The 24,867-nt window shown below is 39.4% G+C and overlaps 2 protein-coding genes across 6 annotated transcripts in view; both read left to right on the top strand.

Annotated features, from left to right (window-relative positions):
* MAPRE1 (microtubule associated protein RP/EB family member 1) overlaps positions 1-6,495 on the top strand; it is a 52,867-nt gene extending 46,372 nt beyond the window's left edge. For both annotated transcript variants that reach the window (XM_077111493.1, XM_077111498.1), the window contains exon 8: positions 6,024-6,495. The gene's annotated coding sequence lies outside the window, so the exon portion shown is untranslated. The remainder of the gene's footprint in view (positions 1-6,023) is intronic.
* Positions 6,496-6,652: 157 nt separating this feature from the next.
* Positions 6,653-24,867, top strand: part of EFCAB8 (EF-hand calcium binding domain 8) — a 145,344-nt gene continuing 127,129 nt past the window's right edge. The window contains exons 1-3 of one of the 4 annotated variants that reach the window (XM_077111428.1): positions 6,653-15,775; positions 19,632-19,680; positions 21,905-22,088. In XM_077111428.1, the coding sequence (XP_076967543.1) occupies positions 15,687-15,775; positions 19,632-19,680; positions 21,905-22,088 (322 nt within the window). In that variant the 5' untranslated portion in view covers positions 6,653-15,686. The other 3 variants (XM_077111401.1, XM_077111409.1, XM_077111390.1) reach the window with 3 other exon arrangements.

Below are 24,867 nucleotides of genomic sequence, written 5' to 3'. Positions count from 1 at the left end.
TTCACTAATTGTAGCTTCTGTCTCTTTAGATCTACCATTGTAGGTATCCATTGTTTTTTCCATTTTTTCTTCTTTGTCCTTCACTCCCATAAGTTCTGTGATTTGTTTTTTCAGATTTTCTATTTCTTCTTTTTGTTCAGCCCATGTCTTCTTCATGTCCTCCCTCAATTTATTGATTTGGTTTTTGAAGAGTTTTTCCATTTCTGTTCGTATATTCAGCATTAGTTGTCTCAGCTCCTGTATCTCATTTGAACTATTGGTTTGTTCCTTTGACTGGGCCATATCTTCAATTTTCCGAGCGTCATCCATTATTTTCTGCTGGTGTCTGGGCATTTGATCAGGTTTCCCTGGGTGTGGGACCCGGCTGGTTGAAAGGTTTTTCTGTGAAATCTCTGGGCTCTGTTTTTCTTTTCCTGCCCAGTAGGTGGCGCTCGTGGCGCTCATCTGTCTGCGGGGCCCACCAGTAAAAGATGCTTTGGCTCCTTTAACTTGCCAATCCGAATCTCGCAGTCGGCCCGGGAAACCGGGTGTGGAGGGGGGTCGCCGGCCGCCGCGGCTTGGGGGAGTGCCGGTCCAAATTGCCCAGCTGGCCCGAGATGCCAAGCGTGGTGGGAGGGCCCCGCTATCCAACGTTCCCAGTCAGACCGGGGAGCCACGTGCGTGGAGGGGACCCCAGTCGCCAGCCGCCCTGGCCGGGAAAACACGCGCCCCTCGGGTATCTCACCGCAGCGGATTTTCCCTGCCCATTCAGCCGTTCCAGAATGGGGTACGCTGTCTTTTTGGTCTCTGTCGTGGCTCTGGGAGCTGTTTCGTATTGTTTCTGTTTCTTTAGTTGCTTTTCTGGAGGAGGAACTAATACCCGCGCGTCTTACTAACCCGCCATCTTCTCCGGAAAAAACCAAAACCCATTTTTAAGATTCTGTTTCTTAAGAACCACTGCCGGTACCAAGATGTATTACTTAGGGTTCTCTAGAGAACAGAGTCAACAGGGAACACTTGCAAATATAAAATTTATAAAAGTGTCTCATGTGACCACAGGAACGCAGGGTCCAAAATCCACAGGGCAGGCTGTGAAGCCGATGACTCCAATGGAGGGTCTGGATGAACTCCACAGGAGAGGCTCACCGGCTGAAGCAGGAATGGATTCTGTCTCCTCTGGGTCCTCCTTAAAAGGCTTCCTGTGATTAGATTTAGCATCACTATTTGTAGAAGATACTCCCCTTTGGCTGATTACAAATGGAATTAACTGTGGATGCAGCTGACGTGATCATGACCTAATCCTATGAAATGTCCTCATTGCAACAAGACAGGCCAGCACTTGCCCAATCAGATGAACAGCTACCACAACTTGGCCAAGTTAACCCATGTCCCTAACCATGACATTCTTCAATTCATTGATTTGGTTTTTGATGAGGTTTTCTATCTGTTCGTATATTCTGAATTAATTGTGTCAGCTCCTGTATGTCATTTGAATTGTTGGTTTGTTCCTCTGACTGGGCCATATCTTCAATTTTCCTAGTGTGATTTATTATTTTTTGCTGGTCTAGGCATTTAATTACCTTAATTAGTTTATTCTGGAGATTGCTTTCACTTCTTTCACCTAGAGTTTTCTTGCTGGATGAATTTGTTGTCTATCTGTTCTTTGACATTCAGTTCAGCTTTTTCTGGACCCCTAGCTTAGGTTTTATTTAACAGAGGAGAATTTTTCAGTTCTTGTTTCTTGCCCTGCTTGTATGGTGCCTTTTTCCCCCCACACTTAGGAAGGTCTACTTAGGTATTAAAGACTCCAGCCAGATTTTCCCAGACCAAACTGGCCTCCTATCAGGAGGGAAGAGTCACTTGCATTGGTTTTCCCCGATGGTGAGACCCAGCAGGTTGAAAGACTTTCCTGTGAAGTCTCTGGACTCTGTTTTTCTTACCCTGCCTAGTATGTGGTGCTTGTCTGCCTGCAGGTCCCACCAGCATAAGATGATGCGGTACCTTTAACTTTGGCAGACTCTTCCTGCTGGGAGCGTGGTGGAGACAGAGAGGTTGTAGGCTGGTTTTAATGCCTTCATATTACTAAGCCCTGGTATCTGAATTTCTTGAGGGAGGGAATCCACCTGAGTTGGGCTTCACCCCTTCCCTTGGAAGGCACAGGCTCCAGACAAGCCCTGAAATGAGCTTGTTTCTGCCTATGCTTGGGGCAGTTGCAGCCTGAGAATTCCTGCCGCTGTATTAGCCTTTGTAGAAACACTGCCACAGAATCCTCTGTTTCCTTTTTTTTTTCTTTTTCCATCAGCCCTGCCCTCTCAGCCCCGGGGCAGAAATCAGCTATCTCTGCTTTGACCAGGTTCATATGAGGTAGGGGCCTATTTTTAGTAGTCATAATTCGTTAATTAATTCCACATTGACTTTTTTTTGGCTCAGCCTCTGCTGCTGGTAAAGTCTCTTTCCTTTCCCCTCTGGGAAGCAGCCTGTGGGGGAGGGGCACCGGCCGCTGTGGCTTGGGGAACTCAACAGTTCTTGGGAGGTTTGCAGCCGGTCCAGCTGGTCCAGACTGGGGTACACTGTGTGTCCGGTCACTGATGTGGCCCCAGGAGCTGTTCTGTCCTGTTTCTGGTTATTTAGTAGTTGTTCTGGAAGACGAACTAAAATACGCACATTGTTAAGCCACCGTCTTGGCCCGGAAGTCAAAAGCCTTCGTTTTTGAACCCTCAACGTCAGCCAAAGGGTACTTCTACACAGCTTCCGCCTCTCTTCTGACGTTTGTGAACCTTTGAGGCAGGAATAGGAAAAGGTCATGTGGCTGGCTTGCTTTGCTTCTGTCATTTGTGGCCATTGATAGATAGTGAGTGCTACAAAATGCGTTTAACCAGGTGCACCCCACCTGTCCAGCCAGATGTACTTGGAGAATGAGGCACAAGGACCTTTCTCTGCCTCCTGCCCCACAGCCTTCAGAGTATACATTTGTTAGCCTTTCCAGAAGCTCACCTGGTTCCTATTCCCTCAGAGTGCTTTGTGGTAAAATTTCTTTGAATCCATGTGTACTACACATCGTGATATGTTAGCTGATCTAGGATAACAGATTTTCATGTATTTTTCTCAACAGTTTTTTTAAATTGTGAAAAATAGCCTATATGAAAAAGCAGTAGGCTTCAAAACACTTGCAGAAATTGCTTATAGAACTGATTTCAAAGTTTGGTATGGGTTTCAGTTCCACAGTTTTAGGTTTTTCCTTATGGCTGGTCCAAGACACTGGAGACTAAAAGAAATAGCAAGTAATAATTCAGCAGTCATACTTATTTGTTAAATCCTGTGTTCTCTGTTGTAACTCTTCCTTCTCTGTTGCTCTTTCCCTAGATAGATATTTAGCTATCTGGGGAAAATAGATAGATAGATACATAGCTGGAATATTGGGGATATTTCAGCTATGCCCTTTCTATCTTTATGTTGGAAAGGGCTGTTGATAATATGGGATAGAGGTTGATGTTCTGGAGAGACTGGCCCCTCTGGGTTTCAGGATCTATCTGGCCTATGATGGAAACGCATCTGGAGGTTTTAGGTTTTTAGGAAATAATCTCAGTGCATAGAACTTTTGTAGAATCTCAGATAGAGCCCTAGGTGTTCTTTAGTGTTGGCAGGAATGGTATTGATTGGGGTTTGGCAAATGATGATAAATAGCAATATCTAGCTGAAGCTTGTGTTAAGAATAGCCTCCAAATACCTGGTATTCTCGCAAGCAGAGGGGACAACCAAATCAATAGGCCAAGCCTTCTCAAATCTTGGGGTTTGCCCCTATGAAACTTATTCCTGCAAAGAACAGACTAAGCCTACTAAAATTTAGGCCTACGGGCCACCACCCAGAGAACCTCTTTTGTTGCTCAAATGTGTCCTCTCTCTCTAAGCCAACTCAGCGTGTGAACTCACTGCCTTGCCCTGCTCCGTGGGACATGACTCACGGGGGTGTAAATCTCCGTGGCAGCGTGGAACAGAAACCCTGAAATAAGCCGGGACCTGGCATCAAGAGATTGAGAAAGCCTTCTTAACCAAAAAGGGGAAGAGAGAAATGAGACAAAATAAAGTTTCAGTGGCTGAGAGATTTCAGACAGAGTCAAGGGGTTATCCTGGAGATTATTCTTTTCTTTTTTTCACCTGGGCAGGCACTGGGAATTGAGCCCAGGTCTTAGGCATGGCAGGCGAGAACTCTGCCTGTTGAGCCATTGTGGCCTGCCCAGCCACTGTGACCTGCCCTTGGAGATTATTCTTATGCATTATATAGATAACCCTTTTTAGTTTATGGTGTATTGGCGTGGTTACAGGGAGTTACCTGAAACTATTGCACTATGTTCCAGTAGCCTAGATTCTTGAAGACAGTTGTATAAAGATAAAATATTTACAGTGTGACTGTGATTGTTAGAACCTTGTGTCTGATGCTGCTTATATCCAGGGTATGGATAGTTGAGTAGAAAATATGCATAAAAATAAATAAATAAATAATAGGTGGGGCAAAGGGTAAAATAAATTGAGTAGATGGAATCACTAGTGGTCAGTGAGAGGGAGGGGTGTGGGGTATGATATGTATAAGTGTTTTCTTTGTTGGAGTGATGCAAGTGTTCAAAAAATGATCATGATGAATATACAACTATGTGATGATATTGTGAGCCATTGATTGTACACCATGTATGGAATGTTTTTATGTCAAGAATATATTTTTGTTAAGTTTTTACAATAAAAATATTAAAAATAAAAAAAAAAAGAGTAGTCTCCAGAATAGCCTCTCGACTGTATTTGAATTTTCTCAGCCACTGATACCTTATTTGTTACATTTATTTTCCCCTTTTTGGTCAGGAAGGCATTGTTGATTCCATGGTGTCAGGGCCAGGTTCATCTCTGAAAATCATATCCACACTGCCTGGGAGACTTTCACCCTGAATTTATGCCCTACGTAGAGGGAGATTTCGTTTCTTGATGTGCCCACTGTTTAATGGTCATATTTATTTATAATGCTCCTGCTTACCTAACAAGTTCTGTGTAAGATCAAATTAGAGTATATATCTAAGTATTTTACAGTTTGTGTAGCACTATACAAATATAAGGTAATATTAATGTTATTATCACTGTTCTCTAAACATATCTTACGAATTTTGGGGAAATAAGACACGGCTGAAAAGTTGGTAATTTGCTCAGTAAATCCTTAACTTAGGGTTTGCTCTGTGCTAGATAATGAAAACCGATAATGAAGATAAGGGTTCTCCCAGACAACTTGGTCTAGTCTGAGTATTATTTTAGTGGAGTCACATGTTAGTAAATGCAGCTATAGAGATTATTATTTTTAAAAAGATGGGTGGTGGAAGGAGAAGCCTGATTTTTATGGTGCAATAATATAATCCTTGCAATAAGTACATGCCAGAATACCCTGGAGTGAGCATGAGAAAGCTGTGAATCTGCTCTCTTGGTACGTGCCCAGTTTCCCCATGCCACTAGTATTGCGAGTGTTTTTGGTAACGCGTGGTTCCTAAGTGCATGCCAGCTATTTCTGGAGCTCTGCCAAAGGAATGCATTAAGGAAAATCTGGCTATATAGAACTTAGGGAGTGGAGAAGGTTTAGTACTGAACTCTTTGTGTGACTTTCGGATTTTGAGGGTAAATTTTCTTCCTTCTTTTTAACAACTTTATTTGGATATAACATATAATAAACTGCATATATTTAGATAATGCAGTTTGGTAACTTGATGTGTCAAATCATTGCCATATTCAAGATACTATGTAATCAGTACAATGTACATATCCATCACCCCTAAAAGCTTGGGGGTAATTTTGTTTATGCTTAGTTTTTGCCTTCTGTGAGATGTGATTCCACTGTCTTCAGAAATAAAATAATGGTCACCTGGCCTTGTGTGGTTATATGACAGGTATGTGGTAGAGACAGAAAGAATCTTTGACTTTGAGAGGTTAAATATAAGGAAGATGAGTCCACAGTAGAAACTGATCCTTTATTCAGCCTTGAGTAATAGCTTTCCCTCTCATTTTCTCCTTTTTAGGAAGGCTTTGTGATACCTGATGAAGGGGGCCCACAGGAGGAACAAGAAGAGTATTAACAACTTGGACCAGCAGAGAAGCATCAGAATTCTTCACTCCAAATCATGTGCTTAACTGTAAAATACTCCCTTTTATTATTCTTAGAGGACTCATTGGTTTCTTTTCATAAGCAAAAAGTACCTCTTCTTAAAAAGTGCACTTTGCAGAAGTTTCACTCCTTTTCCATTAAGTATGAGTTAGGAGCTTTTACCTTGTAGCAGAGCAGTATTAACATCTAGTTGGTTCACCTAGGGAGCAAAGAGGCTGACCCTGGGGCTCACCATGTGGTTGCTGGAAATGCTGATTGCTGGAGAAGGTGTTAATGTAACACATTGAAGTGGAGACCTCAGTAGAGAAATGGAAAGACTGAATTGAATTTTAAGCTATGTGAAATCTTGGCAGAGAACATTGTAATAAATAAATGCCTTAAGAGTATTTAAAATATGCTTCCATATTTCAAAATATAAAATGTAACACGACAGATTTTATGTGTTTGACATTGTGCTTGGGAAGGAAGGGTCAGACCTTGGAACCTTTGGAACCTGCTGTTCACAAGGCTTTGCAGGACTGCTTGAATCCTTGTAGGCTTAGACATTGGCCCAAAATGAAAGTTGCTCTGTATAGCCATTTGGTGTCATTCATCAATTTCATCCCTGCTAAAAAGCAAGAGGCATTGTTGCCTGAATGAATACAGGGTGTTTTCAACCCTGAGATATTTGAGTTTAAGAGCTCGATTTTTATTGAGCACTTCTCTGATGATTTTTCCAATTACCCCCCGAATTTCTGTGTATTGTATTTTTTGGGAAATGAGGTGTGTCCTGTTTTTTAATCTTAACAACTACTTTGGGAACTTGCCCACATCTCTGGGATTTGAATGGGGGTTGTGTCCCGTTTTACTGTTTTTTAAGTTTACATATAACATGTTTCTCTTCTCTGCTCCCCTTGTCCTCTGGGGATTCTTCTTTGGCTCCTTAAAGTTTGCTGCTTAGAGTGGAAATACAGCAGGCAGGTGATGATGCTGCAAGTTCTTTCTGGACCTCTGACAAAGGGAGTGATCAGTGAAGGCCATCGCTACCTTGGATCTGCAAGGCTGGGGTGTTTTTGGTACCTGCTGTCCACAGCTCTCCACTGCTATCGGAATACTTTGCCAGTGCACTAATCTCTTTGGAGATAAATTCGTTAGTGTATTACTAAATGTTAATTTTCTTTTGCAGAAAATACAGTATTGTGACTGATTTAATTATTAATATTTAAATATTTCATTCCTTAACTCTCCCTCATTTGCTTTTGCCCACAGCCTAGCCTATTCAGTCCCTTTGACAAAATTCTGCAAAATGTGTGTCACCCACTACTGAGATTGTTCAGCCCCTGATGTATTTGTATTGCTTTGTTTCTGGTGGTAGCTTGTCCTAAAACGTGTGTAGAAAGCAGGTATTTTATGATAAATTGTTGTGTAGTGCATGCTCTGTGTGAAATTCAGAGGAAAACCCAGATTCAGTGATTAACAATGCCAAAAAAATGCAAGTAACTAGCCATTGTTCAAATGACAGTGGTGCTATTTCTCTTTTGTGGCCTTTTAGACTTTTGTTGCCCTAAAATTCCATTTTATTGGGAACCCGTTTTCCACCTGGTCTTTCTTGACAGGGTTTTTTTCTACTTTAAACAGTTTCTAAATAAAATTCTGTATTTCAAGAGTGTCATGTCTTCTGGAATTTGTCTTGCCCTGGGTATATACTTCTAGGTTTAAGTGATAATGGGTACCTGTGCTTTTATCTTAACTTAGGACTGATTTTATCAAATTTGTCACTTTTTCAAGTGTATCTATTTCTTTGACTGTTTCCCTTTGTCTTCATTCTTCACAATACATGTCCTAACTGTCACTGTTTTATATTCTTATATTCCTGAAAAGTTTCCTCTCAGAAGTTCAAGGCTTGGCCCAGCTGCCCTGAAGCCTCATCAGGCTGTTTCTTCCTGAGAAATATAGCAGGACAGTGCTTGGTGGATGACCATGGGAGATATTTATATATTTTCCTGTAGCATGTTTCAAAGACAGCAATCTTATTTTATAAAATCTATAATTGTCACCATAGATTTTTTTTTACCTCCCTTTGAAAATTCTATGCTTTTTGAAGTTAGTTCAAAAGGAGAATGCTACCATTTTCAGTATGAAATAAAGTTAAATGGACAGAAGGTAGTTATTTGTATATGGTCTGTAGAGTACCTACCACAATGATGGATGCTCTGTGAACCCTACTTGATGATTTTGTCTGGGTTGCACCCATGTTACTTCCTCTAGAAGTTAATGCTATGATACCTTCCTTGAAATGTTACGCACCTTCAGAAGAAATTTGACACCATGTGTATTGGTAATCTATAAGAACATACTTAAAGGAGGGCATGGAGTTTGTGGAAATACTGTTAGGGTGACATCATCTGAGAAGTCACCTTGGTAAAAAGTGAAGCTGTTACTACTGTGTGACTTTTGACTTAGGTTCACTGATCAAAATCTTTAGGCTGAGCAGCATTGTCTTTTTTGTATGCTGTATGGGAAGGGTCAATTTCATTCTTTTTCCATGTGACTATGCTGTTATTGTAGCAACATTTATTAAATTTTTTTTTTTGGTGGGTGAGGGGGGTGGGTGAGAAGTGGCTGGAAACAGACTCTGGTCTCCTGCATGGCCGGCAAGAATTCTACCACTAAAGTAGCCTCGCATCCCTGCATAGTCATTTTCATTTTTTTTTTTTTTTAAATGCTGTATCTGGGGTCACATTTCATTATTTTTCGATGTGGGTATCCTGTTTTTGCAGCACCGTTTGTTGAATTTTTGTTTATTTTTTTGTTTTGCTTGTTTTTTTGGAAAGTGCATAGATCGGGAATGGAACCCTGGTCTCCCGCATGGCAGGCAAGAATTCTACCTCTGAACTACCCTTGCACCCCCACGTAGTCTTTTGGTGTGACTAATTCAGATTAGAACACTGGTGAAATAAACTTGAATAGCCTACTTGGTTTACTTGGCTAATTCTGTGTTGCATGGAGATAGGTTCTCTAGCTCTATTTGGGTTTAGGACTCACACGTGATGGCGTTCCTTAAACCCATGGGCCTCAGAAACATCTGGTCAGTAGATTTCCAGAGTCTATCCCCAGAAAAGTCTGCGTCAGCAAATTGGAAATCTGCATTTTAATAGGTACCTTAGGTGACCTGGGCATGATGTTGTCTTCAGACCTGTAATTTAAGGAATATTGTCTTAGGGTTTTCCAAATACCAGCAGCTTCATATTCCAGCAGAGGAAATGCTGAATTTGAGTTCTTGTAGGTCCCTCCTAGCTGTGATTTTTGAGTTAGTGTACCTCTTGTTCTTAACCTGTAAAATGGAGGTTAAAGTTGTCTGAAGCACTCTCACTGAGTGCTTGTTGGGATCAGAAAGTGCTGACAGACAAAAAAAGCAATCCGAACATTAGAAAGCACAGTACAGCTAAGAGGAATTATTTACTTATGGCACAGATTCTTCACATTCAGTCTGAAATTCTGTTTACAGATCAGAAAAAACTTAAGAAAGAATTTTTGTATCCTGAGGATTCAAGGGGGACATTCCTCAACATAGACTTGGCGTATTTTATAAAATAAGTAGCAAGTTCTTTCAGTGTTTCTTTTTCAGCTTGGCAGTAGTAATAAGCCCAGCTCCTTTGTCTTCAGACTATATTTTCATCTTGTTTTACCCTGAGTTAAGTTGAGGTCTAAATACACATTGCACCTTTCTTTCTTTCTTTTTTTAATGAAAACTAAGTAAGTGATTCAGATTCATTGATGTAAAAATGCTCCCATTTTCTTTGACGTTTGCTCTGTAAAATGTAATAAGGTGTTGAAAAGAAAGCAGTTTTCTTCTGCTAGGTGTCTCTAGATATTTGTCTTTAAAGATGGTTTTATAACATTTTAGTTACGAGAAATTTTTTTGTGTCTAATGTTGACAAACATGGTTCATTGCTTAATCTACTAACAAAACCAGAGCTTTTAAGCCTCATCAACCTAATCAGATTAGATTGCTAGTATGTGTGGTGACCCAAATTGTCTTGCTGTCAACAGAAAAAATGAAAGTAATGACTGTGAACCAAGCCAAACCTGAGCCTGTAGAACCTGTGCCTGTAACCAGTGTTGTTGAATCACCAGCCATTTTGCTGGTTGGACACAACTGCTGTTGATTTAAAATTAGAAAAATGCCATACTTTTGAATTCATACATTCAATTTATGAAATTTTAAATGAGATGACTTCATATTTATTTCACTTATTTATCTTCATGACACTTGCTGCTTCTCATTGTTTTCGTGCGAGTTTATAATTGAGTGTGCAGAGTCCTTCACTAAAAGAAAACCCAAGGAAGGATTCTATATTTATACTGAACTTGACTGTAGTTAGAACCATTAAACCTAGATGACTTCAAGCAGGTTGTTTTGTACCTATAGTTTGTGAAGGTCTGTTTTCCCCTAGGTTAATCTGAATTGAAAAGTAATGTTCCCAGTAGTCCTTGAAGTACAGAAGCTGTCTGTCGAATGAGGTTATAGTCAGGTAGCTTTATTAATTTAGTTATCTAGATGAACAGATCTATCAGCACCATTTGTTGTATCCTTTTTGTTTTTTTTGTAGTGCATTGGCCAGAAATCAAACCTGAATCTCCCATATGGCACACGAGAATTCTAACACTGAACTACCCCTACACCTATATTTTTGAAGTTAAAATTTAAATAACCTGCCTTTTCTTTATTTGAGGCTTTAAAGTTCTGAAATGTAAAATGGATAGTCTTCATAGATACATTCCTAAGGGTGGAGAGAGGCAGTTCTTTGTAATGTTATCATTTAAAAGCAAACCAGAGTACCCAGCAAAGCCTACAGTTTTGTAAGTAAACATCAATAGTTTGAAATTCTGCAAGCTGTCTTGCCTTATTTTATTAATTTCTTCTTTAACCTTTTCCTGATTTGCTTTCAATGTGGTTTTTTAATTTTTTTTTTTTTTTTTTTTTTACGTCTGTGGGAACCGTTAGTACAAATAAGAGGCTGGGTGCATGCATGAGGAAGAATGATTTATTCTATTCACAGATGTCTTTAGTTTGCCTTTCAGTTTTGGTGGTAGAATGAGATTCAGTCCATGAGAGTTTGTCTCAGCAAATGGCTTTATGGTTCTTTCTAGTTTCCAGTGGGGCAGAGATGAGTTTCTAAGATGTAGTCTTAACAGATGATCACAGATTGCAGTATAATGATTAAAGTTAAGTCCAAGATCAAGCATATGAGTGGGTTGACTGAATATATGAAGAGAGTATGTGGCTAGAGCCCCTCAAATAAACGAAGGAGTCAGTGCTATCGTGGGCAGACCGATGACCAGGAGTTGAGTCCAGTGCTTTCCTCCATGCCCTGCATCTCAGGTCTGCAGAGCAGGGTTTTTCTTTGACTCAGTGAGGACCTGCATGTGGATGGTTTCCCCAAGATTCCTTCTGGTTCAGAAAAAGTTCCTTCTGTCTATTCCAGAATACTGGAATGAGGAAAAGTGAGAGAGTGCAGAATTCGGGCATATGTTACCTCTGAAGGTTGATATTCATCAATTGAAAGCAGTGTTGGTTCAAAGAAGGCACGTTGTTTCTCATCAGCTATATATGTCTTACATGTAGACTTTTGAAAAAGGTCTCACTAATGTTGAGAAGCCTGTCAGCTCTACAGAACATTTGTGCTTTACTAAATGTACTCTTGTTTTTGACTCTAAAAGAGAAGGCTTTAACAGGAGAAATAACAAGTGGTTCAGCATGTGTGTTTGACTTTTTTCCCCACATGCTGTAAACTACAGGCAGAGTTTTGCTTATATATCTGTCTATGAATCATCACTTGGTGTAAGAATCTAAGTATGTCTATCAGGGTTTATCCTTATGTAAGCTAAAGTGACCTTCAGATTTCTTTCCTCTCTTGCTTCTCAAAAGTAGTATTATCATGCTCATATTTATATTTAACATAATGAGGCCCATTTATATATTTTAAAGTTGTTCTAGTAATCTCAATATCCAGGGTAACCAAAAGAACATCTGGATTTTAGCATCGTATTTAAATTTTCTAACTTGACATTGTTTTTTTTTTGGCATTTTATGTTTTTCTACAAAATATGAGAGTTAAACATGTATAATTATTTATGACTGCTGTTTTTGAAGTTTTAAATCCTACTGGGGAGAATGGAATAAGCTATTTGTAGTGTTTTTGTTTTGTTTTGTTTTGTTTTGTTTTGTTTTGTTTTTGACAATTTGCTATAGGCTATCCCAGCTTGCCCCTGTGTGTACTCCCCTCCTTGCTAACGGAAGGTTGAAAAAGGAAGTTATAATTGTAAGATTCAGTGTAGATTGAAATAAAATACATATTTTTAATTTCCTAAGTACTTTTAACTCTTTGACTTAATATCATCTTCCCCCCCATCATTAGTAAGTGTTTTTTGTTGGGAGATGGGGAGGTGAGATGGGTAAGCAGCTGCCAAACCACATTGAGAATCTGCCTTTTGCATGAGTCATGGTTTTTGAAATCTTCGGCATTTGAGTATGGAGTTCTCTTTGGCAGTGTGGGGTGGTAGGAAATGCATTGTTTTAAATGTCAAGTGAGCTGGATTGTTGACCTCAATTTAATGCCAGCTAAAGGTATGACAGTAGATAATAATGCCCAAGTTCCCTTCCAGTACAACAGTCAGTGGCTTCACTCTTGTTTCTTGCTTGGAAAGGCGAAAAAGAAAAAATCTCTGTGACTATCAAACTGCATCTTAAAATTTTTAACAAATTATATAGAGCTGAAAAAGACAAGTTGTAACATCTTAAAATCCATAGTGTTAAAGCTTGAGAGGACAATTAGTGGCATTGCTGCTAAGTGGGGATACTTAGCCTTCCCTAGAGAAGTTCATTGTATTTATTAATTGCAGTCCGTTCCCACCTGAGTTGCTCCATTCTGGCAGCCATCTCCTCTTCATAGGGATCAGAATTTCTTCAGAATTGGCTAGTGTTGCCTGAATTAGTCCCAAGTAGGAATTTAACTGTTTTGTATTTTTTTAATCTTAAAAATATTTTATTGTGAAATATAACTTGTATATAAAAAGCGATAAATTGCCAAGTACATTGTAACAAGTGATTATAGAACAGATTTCAGAGTTTGTTATGGGTTACAGTTCCTCAGTTTTCCTTTTAGCTGCCCCAAGACTTTGGAGACAAAAGATGTATCAATATGATTCAGCAGTCATACTCAATTGTTAAATCCTATCATCTCTGTTATAACTCTTCCTTTTTTTGTGTGTGTGTGAAAAATAACATATACAAAAAAGCGATAAATTTCAAAACACATCATAGCAATTAGTTGTAGAACAGATTTCAGAGTTTGGTATGGGTTACAATTTCACAATTTTAGGTTTTTACTTGTAGCTGCTCTAAGATACTGAAGACTGAAAGAAATATCAGTATAATGATTCAACAATCATACTTTTCTAAAGTTATTTTTGTGCAGAGGTTTATTTAGGAGATTTTTCTTCTTAATGACCACCCTCCCATTTCAGTTTTTTTTAAACCCATTTTTGACCATCATATTTTCACTCTTTTTAGGTGATGAGAGTTTTCTGAAACTTTGCTTAACTGAAAAGTGGAATGCATCTTAATATTTCTCCTTTTTCCTTCTATGTGTCTTCCCTGGAGGGAAAAATATACGTGTTAACATATTTTAGGCCATATAAATATTGATTAATTTATTAATCAGTGAAGTTAGGTTATAATGAAAAATATATATATCATTTGATTTGTAAATGTATGCTGTTGGAAAAGTGCAGGAGCTGCTTTAATTAGGAGTGGTGACCTTGAATTGGAAAATGAAACTATTGACCAAAATAACTGGAAAACAAGTCATATTTTGGGCTGTTGGCCTTGATTTAAAATACAAAACAAAACCCTGCTAGTGTCTGATTTAAAAAGCCTTCTGCACCCTTTCCCTCCCCCCCAAATTTTATTGTGGTAGCATGTATACAACATAAAATTTTCAATTTAAGCTGCTTTCAAATATACAATTCAGCGGTATTAAGTGCATTCACAATCTTGTGCTGCCATCAATATCATCTATTTCTAAAAGTTTTCCATAACAAACAATAATTCTGTATCCACTAAACATTCACACCCCATTCCACCACCCCCTGCCCCCCTCACCTCTGGTAACCTTCTTTCTACGAATTTGCATGTTCTAGTCACTTCATTTAAGTGAAATCGTAGAGTTACTGTCCTTTTGTGTATGGCTTATTTCATTCAACATGATGTCTTCAAGGTTCATCAACTTTGTGCATTTTTATAGCTGAATAGTATTCCCTTGAATATTCATACCACCTTTTGTTTATTCATTTATCTGTTGTTGGACATTTGGGTTGCTTTCACCTTTTGGCTCTTGTGAGTAAAGCTGCTATGAACATTGCTGTACAAATAGCTGTTCAAGTCCCTACTTTCAATTCTTCTGGAAATAGACCTAAAGTAGATCGCTGGGTGGGTAATATGGTAATTCTCTGTTAAAGATTTGTCAGCTTTTTCCACAGTGACTGTACTATTTTACATTTCCACCAACAATGCACAAGGGATCCTGTTTTTTTGCATCCTTCCTGTTATTTAATAATAGCCATTCTAGTGGGTATTAAGTGGTATCTCATTGTGGTTTTGATTTGCATTTCCCTTAAGTTTGCATCTTTTTTTTACCTTAAGTACTCCACTTTTTGTTTTACAATATGACAAAATCCTATTCATTATCAATGGAATGGGAGTAGAGATTTTTTTCTCTGTGTTACATTGTTCTCTTTGTTGTGTGGGCCTGTGAAATGTCTTGTTTGGTTATCAATTAACATTTGGTAATTTCTAGTTCACCATTAAATGTTATTTAGCTGGGTGTCCTGTGTGCGTGCGGGTGGTTCTCCCTAGCCCTTCAATAAATGTTGATTGGTGCTAAGAGTGTCTTTTAACATTTTTCTATGTCCCTTGTTGAAATTTCCTCAAGAGATTAGCCTTTCACCAACTCATCCTGCCATATTTTGTCTTGGACTAAGATTTGAATAGTATTGAATCAAGTTCAAGCCTGCTCTGGAGTTGGGATTTATAAGACCCTTTCTCACATGCAGTCCTTTTGTGCCCTTCTTTTCAAAGAATTGGAGCTCATGCAGAAGGCTGGGTTAGAAAGCTCCTGTGCCTTTCTCTGTCCCAACTGTGGGAGCCAGTTGGCCTTTTGGTTTTGATGAAGCTTACTTTATCATGAATTCCCTGGCATTTTCCATGTTTTTCATGAGAAGGGGTTCTCTCTGCCTGTACTTGTTATATGGATCATTTTGTATTCATGTCCTGGGTGTTTGTGCTGTAGCTCCTTTCACTGCTGTTAAGTTCAACATCATCAATAAAAAGAATGCCTCAAATCAGATGAAAAATGGCTGTGATTATGGTTTGTGGGATGGATTCTGTTGCTCCATTTGTGTTCTGTGTATGGAATTCTGTCTCATTTCCCTAGTACTAAATGTAGCCAACTGATTGTGCAGTCAGGTAGAAACCCTCAGAGTTCCACAGTGACCTCACAGAGGAGCTGCCTTGGACTCAGGGACAGCTGCCAAGATGTCTCAGTCAAGAGGAAACTCAAAAACCAATAAGTTGCTGCCATGTTTTGCCAGCAGGATTAGCTGGGGAGATCAGGTTGAGTCAGGGTGAGTAGGGTTTTGGGTTAAAGTCCTCAAAAGATTGAAAATGTCAGCCTTAAGATTCATTTACCTGAGCTCAAAGGTTAATGGGAACCAGGAAAGCATCTGTCCTGCATTTCCAGGAGAGCTTAAACTACTTTTTGCTTTAAATCATCCACCCCTACAAATTTTTATAAACCAATAATTCAACAAACCATTTATTCTCTTCTCATTCCTACTATGCTGTGCTAGCAGCTGTTCCCAGCTCTTTGTTTCTAGGCTCAGTGGTACCCTTCTCTTCTGGACTGGTGAGCTTTAGGGAGTAGGTTGAGGCCAGTGGGTGTGACTTCCTCTCATTTTACCTGCTCTACAATTGTTACTATAAGTTTAATTCTGCATCTAAATCTTTTCTTGTTTCTCTCCAGTATTAGAAAAATACTACCTTTCTCTGCCTGTCCATATTTGCTCTTGCACATTTCTTTTGAGTGATTTCTATTGCCATTAGCCACTATCTTTTTCCGTCGATTGCTTTGCCTTGGTGCATGAACATAGGCAGAACTGCTCTGTCTCTCCTGGTTAAAGATGTATTTTTTCCTCTTATAAAACTTGTCATTTTGAAGTGATTTAAAATATGTAGAATAACTGTAAGAGTACTACAAAGAAATTTCCAGTGCTCAAATTGTTGTGAATATTTTGTCACATTTGCTTTATTTTCAATATACATATTTATTGAACCATTTGAGAGTAAATTACAAGCATCATACTTTATCCCTAAATACTTGTATTCTTAAGAACAAGAACATTCTTTTTTAACTGCAGAAAAATTGTCAAAGACAGGAAAAATAACATTAATAAGATGGTATCTAGTGATCTCTTGTCCATATTCAGATCTCACCAATTTTCCCAGTAATGGCCCTTACAGCAGTTTTTTCCCCCAGTGTGTGGTCCAATTCAGAATCAGGCATTGCCATTAGTTGTTGGGTCTCTTTAGTTTCCCTTAATCCGGAACAGTTCTTTGTTTCTTTGTTTTTCATCAGTGACATTTTAAGAATAAATTCCAGTTATCATGATTACATTCAGGTTATACATTTTTGGCAGTAATACCACTGAAGTAGTGTGTCCTGAGTGGTTCCTAGCATGAGACGTAAGATGCCATTTTATTAGTAATGTTAACTTTAATCACTTAATGATGACTTTAAAACAACACCAAAAAATCGACTTGTTTTCTTTGTATGTACTCATGCTTACCTGCTTTATATAGATATGATCACACACTGGCCTTTTATTAATGCAGACTTAAAAAAATTTTTTTTCTTGGCCTGCCTTTTTTGTGACAGTCTCCAGTTCCTCATTTCAGCACTCTAGTACATATCCTCTATTTTTCTCTGTACTCATAATTTTGTATATACTAACTTTCTCCTTTAAACCGAAACAAGAATGGTCTCTAAGCTTTAGAAGGTCCCATTCTATCCCTTCTTTGGCTATGTCCCTACCTATAGAGTGAGGAGTCTAAAGGACTTAGGGGGGCATGGTCACTCAGCCCACATCCTCACATGCCCTGAAAACTTAGGATCTTGGAGTTCCCTGCTAAACTTGCCTTGAACCTGATTCCAGTGTCTGTGTAGTCCTGTTCCCAAGTCCGTCTTTTTTTTTTTTTGAAGATAGGCCTGAGGTGCCAAGGAGCAGTGGAGGCGCAACTTGGATGTGTGAGTTGGGCACCCATAACATACCACAGAACCCTTTATTTATTTATTTATTTGACAGCCAAGTCTTTTATTTGTTCGTTTTGCCAGAGGCTCCTATAACAGGACAGTGGGTGGAGGGTGGGCAGAGGACTGAAGTTTGGTTCTCACACTGCCGAATTCTGGCACTGAACTCTGAGGAGTGTAAGAATTCTACATTTGAACCTAACCTTCCAGGTTGCTATGAAAGTATACTTTTCAGAATGGGAGTATAGAATAGATCTTCTTTAACAGCATATTAGCTTCATTTATGAACATTAAAATAATTAGACATGGTTGTGTGGGCCTGTATTTGTACCCTAGCCCTAGGCCCCATATAAGGAATGGTCCTATTTACAGGTGTGTTTGTGTGTGTGCACATATGTACTTACATGTAGAAACACATACCCATTTGTCATTCTTTTATAAAAATTGACATCATTTTGTGTACCTTTTTCTGCACCTTGCTTTTTTTTTTACTAGTGCCTCATGGAAATCTTTCCCAGTTATCTGCTGAAGTTCAAATTCATCATTTGGGTGCTTGGGTAATTCTGAGCATAGATATACCAATTTAGTTAGCCATTCCTCTACTGATGGCCATTCACTTTATGTTTTTAATTTTTTTGTATGATGAATGTTTGCAGTAGCCACTCTTTGCAGTGATTTTTACATGGATGGGTAATTTAAATTTGCTACTTACTACTGTGTCTGCTCCACTGAAGTGAATATTAAAGATTGCCAGAATCTAATTTGAATTAAAAAAAAAAATCAAACGTTAGAGATGCCTGATTTAGACTATAAATATCCTTTATATTTTCACCTGCCAGGAATAACTGCCGTTAAATCTGGAGTAAAATCCAGACTTCTTGCTATGTGTCAACATGTACATGCATATATTTTCTCTTACCAAATGGAGTTATATTATAAATATACTTCTGCAGCTTTTTTTTTTTAACCAGTAGTCTCTTTTTTTTGGCCTGGGCAGGCTCCAGGAATCAAACCCAGGTCTCCGGCAACCAGTAATCTCTTAATTGCCATATTCAGGGGCCTTCTCTTTTTCTTATCATCTTGGCCCACTCTCAAACTTCCTATCCTCCTAGCTGTCTGACTCATCCTGTCTTGTGTATTTCCTCCTCTCCCTTTCCCCTCAATATTGCCACTCTAGATTTCAGTCCCCATATTTACAGGTGTTTATTTATTTTAGTTCTTATTGGATAGCTCAGTATCACATGCATTAAACCACTTTCCTTCCTTACTTCTGTTTCTGGAAATGGTACTCTCATTTCCCTCAGTTACCCTAGTACTTGGTTTCCAATCTTCTTTCCCTGAACTCTTCTACCTTTGGTCTTTATATCTGAGCTGTTGTCAAGACACTGTTAGTTGCTTTGGCCAATCTTCGGTCTTCCTCCTCCCTTCATCTTATTTACATTGATGTGTTTTCATCATTTTCCTTCATCCTTTCAGACTCTTCGCCAGGTATTTAAGACCTTACTTTCTGTTTCCAGTTTTTTCTTTTCACTGTTCTTTCTGTTTCTTTCCAGGAACCCTCTGGTCAAGCTAAGCTGGCTCATTCAATTTGTTCCCGAGCATGTCTTGGGCTTACTTATTTCCCTGCCTTTCTAGAGTGCTCTCTCAACTCCTGCTTTGTGGGACTCTGAGGACTTTGTGGCTCTCTCAACTCTTGTTTTTGTGTGATGAGGTGAATTGGCTAGTCCTAACAAAATGCTATCTGCATCTCATATATAGGTGCTGCTGACTCAGTAGAAGTATGCCCTTTATGTTCTCAGAGCAGGGCTCAGTGGAATGTACCTCTCCCATACACTTTCATCTGATCCTTGTGCCATAGTGAGGAGAGTTCTGTCAGCTCTCCAGAAGTGCTGTTGTCAACGGCATTGGAGGAAAGAGAAGGGTTCCCTTCCCATCTGGGAAAGGAAGGATTAGATAATAGGCTTGAGATAAGTACTCTGCTGAAGAAGCCTCTGTGGGAAAAAAAGATGCTCACCAAATGCATGTTGGGAGTGTCCATGGACAAGGAAAGAGCAGCTACACCCAGCCCTTGACCCTGACTTTTTTTCCACTTTCTGTGACTTGGCTAATCAGCCTCACATATAGTCCTTACAAAAATTGGCATTAAAGCAACTGTAATCCAATCCCTATTCTAGGTCAAAAGTGTCTTCTGAGAATTTAAGAGAGAGCTCACATTCTCAAAAGGTAAGAAAATATTTATTGTTAAGAGAGGTGGCATTCTAGAGCCATTAAAAATATCACTCATCAAGGTAGAAGTCTGTTTGTCTCTGCACTAAAGCCAGGTAGGTAACTTAAGTGTGAGCTGCAGCAGTCTGGTTTTTCCTTTTAAAGCACTGCATGGCCAAATGCAACAAAACTGAGGCTCTCAATGTACATTCTCTACATGGATTATACTTAGTTTTGTCCAGCTGATTTGTGGTAATGGTGGAATGGCTGTATGAATTATATCAAGCCCAATAGCTTAGTACAAAGTAAATATATCCTTGCCTTCAAAAAGCAAAGTAATCAAAGAGATGGATAATAATAAAGCTGACATTTCTTGTGTAACTGTAGTTTGCTGGGGCTAAATATACTCAGGTCTCATTTAGATTGCATCACAAACCTGCAAGGTAAATGTTGTGGATCTCTGTTTTGCAGGTGAGGAAACTGGCTCAGAGCAGTGGTGTAATATGCTGGGATAAAATAGATTATAAGCAAGGGAACCAGGCAGATTTTTAACCCAGAGCTCTAGGACTCCACAGCTCTGTGCTTTCCCTCATACCTTGCTTTCTACACATATGGACATATATGCATAATTATGCCATGCAATGGCAGTTAGGAACAAAGAACATGGTGGGGCAGTGATGACTTAACTGAAAATTGCGGAAAAGCTTCTTGGATGAGGTGCTATTCAAACTGAACTTTGAAGAATGGGTAGGAGTTTATCTCTGGAGAAGGTGGGCTGTTTTGTGTATAGGAGACAGGTTGAGTAAAAGTGGAATGCAAAAGTGGTTGCTGAGTTTGGGGTAGAGGGGAGCAGTTGGTGTGCTTGGAATATGGTGTGTGCATTGAAACTATAGAAAGATAGGTCAGGACTAGAATGTGAACGGCTTTAAATGCCATTCTCAGGAGTTAAGAGAGGGGGCAAATAGTCATGGAAAGTGTTAGAGCTGGGGTAAAGACATCAGATTTGCTTTCTGGAAAGAAGCTGGTGGCAGTGTTGGGAGATAGATTGGAAGGTAAGGCCAGAATCTGGTCAGGTTGGAAGGGAAGGACAGAATCTGGTCTTAGTTAGAGAAAGATCATTGTACTTATCCCAACTAAAGGCCAGGGTTCAAGTCATAACTTCCTATGGGAGAACAAAGTTTAGATGTAGAAGATAGATTACCCTAAGAATCAACGAATCAACGACACTTATTATTGGATGGGACGAAGAGAGAGAGCCACAGATTGAGGCCCAGGTAGATGATGAGGGCATTAACGAGCTCATTTGTTGGGCTCCACAAAGGCAGGGACTCTTTACGTTATTTGCTTTTGTATCCATAGTGCCTGGCACTCAATATGTGAGTGTGGACCTTGAATTAATGAATGAAAGCTCCTAGTGGAGGAGCATGCGTGCTCTTTTGGTGGGGTCAGGGTGAGGAGAGAGCAATTCCACCTGTACCTTGTCTTCTGACTGTTTGAACTGAAGTCTTCTTGACTGCCCAAGGCCCAAATCAGCGTGTCCCAAAGCAGCACTGCCTGTTTGCCATTCAGTGGAACACTTGGTTATCCACTAATCCTCATTTAGAGTCTTTTGTGGAAGGTAGCCGAATGTGTGAAGCGTGCTGAATGTCAAAATGAGTAGGGGCTGAGGAGAGGAAGCACTGTTCATACTGGAGGGTTGAGAGCTTCTTGGGTGATCTGGGGAGGATAAGTAGAAGTAGAAAGCTGAGGGGATGCTGCTGGTGGGGAGGTGTCTGTATGAACTTTGGCGTGTGTGTGTGGGGTGTAAGTCATAGAGTAACTGATACAGGGGTATCTGGAAATGTTTGGGATATCTGGTTCGAACCAGATCAAATTGGCTAGTTAAGTATCTGGGTTCCTTGGGGTCTTGAATTTTGACAGTTAAGGATTTGAAACAATTGTTGCAGACTTGGACCTTATGGAGACCTGTTACGTGTAAGATAGGACCTTGACTGTGTCCCTTAAGCTCTTAGAGCCTCAGTCATGGCATCTGTAAGAGAGAAACAATGCTTAATCCCCCAAAATCAGGAAAACAGTCTACATTGTGCTTGATCCTTTTAGGTCTAAAAGTGGTTATGAGTTATTTGTTAGTAAATACCATAAGACTACATATACTGTCCTTCCCCATAGAGTCTTTGTTAATAAGATGTTCTTAAAAATGTTCAGCTCAGGAAATTAACTCTCTCAGTCCTGGTTCTTGTAGTTGTCTTCATTTCAGCCATTCAGCCCACATGGACTCCACAAGAACAAGGAGGTTCTTAGCTCCCTGGCACCATCCATCACCCTTAGCCACACAACTGACTTCGAACAAGAATCTGAGCTGTTTACTGAGCTACCACTGACTCTGATGGAGAAAATGTTTGAGGAGGGTGTTGGCTCAACTGGAGGTAAAGCTACATTGTAGGCTCAGTCTCTATTGCTTTTGTACGAAGTGGGAGCCTGTACCTGGAGTGTATGGAGGGTTCAGACTTGGAAAGCATTTTACAGCCAGTGTCTCCTTTAAAGCTTTTTATCATTATATAATTTAAAACTTTTATCATTATATAAGTTTATTGGAGGCTATTTGGGATTTAGAAAAAGGAAAAGTAATCCTAAACCAAACACCCAAACATAACCATCGTTAGCATTTTGGTATATTTTCCTCCAAATATATATATAAATATATATTTTAATTTATTTATTAACAACAAAACAAACAAAAACATTAACATATAATTCCTATATATATATTTTTAATGTATGGTTTATTATCTATTGCTGTGTAACAGTATTCTGACAAACTTAATAGCAATAATAAATACATATTATTTCACAGTTTCTATGGGCCAGAAGTCAGGGCATGGCTTAGCTGGGTTCTCTGCTCAGGTTTTCACAAGGCTGTTACCAAGGAATCAGCTGAATGTGTGGTATCATCTGAGACATGACTGGGGAAGGATTCACTTCCAAGCTCACTCAGGGTGTTGGCACAGTTCATTGCCTTGCTGTTGGGGCATGAGGACTTCGATTTCTTCCTGGCTGTTGGCTGGAGGCCATCCTTAGCTCCTAGAGGCTTCCCGCAGTTCCTTGCCATGTCGGCAGGGGAGAGAAAAACTCCAGCAAGATGGGTGCTACACTGTTAGGTAACAATTATGTAATCTAGTATACAGAATCATGTACATTCTGTTACCTTTGCCATATTCTTTTGGTTAGAAGCAAATTACAGGTTCTTCTAAACTCAAGGGGAGGAGGGGATCACCCAAGAGTGAGTGCCAGTGAACATCACGGGGGCTACTTAAAGAATCTCTTCATCCCAAATGGCTGTGTGTATTTTCATGTGTCTGTAATAAAACTACATACAGAATTTCATAAGGGCTTTTCCATATTGCTAGGTATTCTTTCAAACCACCATTACTAATGGATGCAAATGTTCCACTAATTTACTGAGCTGTTCCTCTATTTTCGACAGTTTTTTTTTTTGTTAACTAGATTTTATTGAATTAAAATAACATTGTGAAGAAACTTTTATGTGTCCAACTTTTTTGCTCTTGAGAGCTGAATTTTTTGCCCTTGGGATGATACTCTTATAGTCAAGTAATAGGAATACTTAAAGGCATTTCTATTCATATACACTAGACCCTGAGCTCTAGAACTGAAGCCATGTGTATTTGCCCCTTCAATTTCTTTTGAATTTTGCAACCACGTTGTGATGTAGGCAGGAAAGATAAACCCAAATTTACAGATGAATAAAATGAGGCCTAGGAGGATGATTTGTGTCTGACCTGAAGATGCCATGGCTCCTGGGTAGATTTCCTTAGTGATGGTGTTTGGTGGCCAGGAGTTGTAACCACTGAGCCTTGGAGGGTGTTCTAAGATCCTCATGTTTATAGGCAGAGTAACAGCACCGAATTTTGTTAAGGAATTTATGTTCATTTTGAATAGATAATATATTCACAGTTCAGAATTCACAAGTTACTCTTCCTGTGACATCCTTTTGGTATACAAAATATGAGAAAATGTTTACCTCCCCCTGTTTGTGCTGCGTCCAGTTCCTCTTTTTTTCATATCCAGTGACAGCCTACTATCCACATTGTTTTATTCCTGAGTTAAAAAAATACATTTTTAACAAATTTCCCCCCTTTTTATTTAACGTCTTATAGATCTTTTCATATATCAGTGTAAAAAGAGCTTCTTCATTTTAAAAACTTGGCCAGGTTTTAAATGGGAGAAAGAAAAACTCACCTTGAGTTGTTGTAGGCTAAAGAGAAAAAGAATTTTCTTTTCAAAAGTCTTTTAAAAAGAGGTAGATTATGAGCAGGGATTCAATCCCATTTCTCAAGGCTTGTGGGAGATACAAGGGTTCTCTTCCCTCTTTTTCAAGCTCACTTATCTGGGCTGCAGTGTTTTTGTCTTTGATGAAGCTCAGTAGTTCTTTTTTTAAAAAAAAAACTTCATTTTTAATCGTGTAGTGTAAAGCTCAGTAGTTCATAAGAAGGAGTTTATATCAATCTCCCAGGGATAATTTGAAAGCATACAAACCCACAGCCTGTCACCTCTGGAAATTCTGGCTTGGAGCCACCTTTGCCAGTGGGCATTTTACCGAACAATGGCAGGTGTGGGAAAGATAAGCAGCGGTTCATTCAGTTCTCACAAAAGCCCTGTGAAGTCAGCAGTGGTGTCCTGATTGTACATGTGTGGAGCCTCAGCCCAGAACGGTGACTTGCCTGTGCTCAGACATAGATCAATAACAGCCCCACTGCATGGAGTTCAAACCTACATGGAGTCCCCTCTGACTGGCTCTACCCACCTTCCCCTACTGCCTCACTCCCAGCCTTTTCGCCTCAGCACACCCATTGCTCCCTCTTACACTGCAGGACCTCTGCACCTTTGTGAATGCTGTTCCCCTGCCTAGAATTGCCACCCTCCCTCACCTCCTGGGAAACTTCTACTTATCCTTTATGATAGAGGGCATGTGTTATTTCCTCTGACAATAGGAGATAAGTGAGGAAATGGAAGGAAGGAAGAGAGGAAGAGGTTTGTTTATTTATTTATTTATTTTATTTTTTAAGAATACTGTATCATTTACTTTTCATTAAGAGAAGGCTGAATGAATCATATAGTTTCTAACTGAAAAGGAATTGTCTTCTGATTAAAAAATTTCTCAGTAGCAAGCTGGGCCAACCAGATAGC

Source organism: Tamandua tetradactyla, chromosome 1, assembly GCF_023851605.1.
Source record: "Tamandua tetradactyla isolate mTamTet1 chromosome 1, mTamTet1.pri, whole genome shotgun sequence".
Lineage (NCBI taxonomy): Eukaryota > Metazoa > Chordata > Mammalia > Pilosa > Myrmecophagidae > Tamandua > Tamandua tetradactyla.
This window is presented reverse-complemented; position numbering and strand designations above follow the sequence as displayed.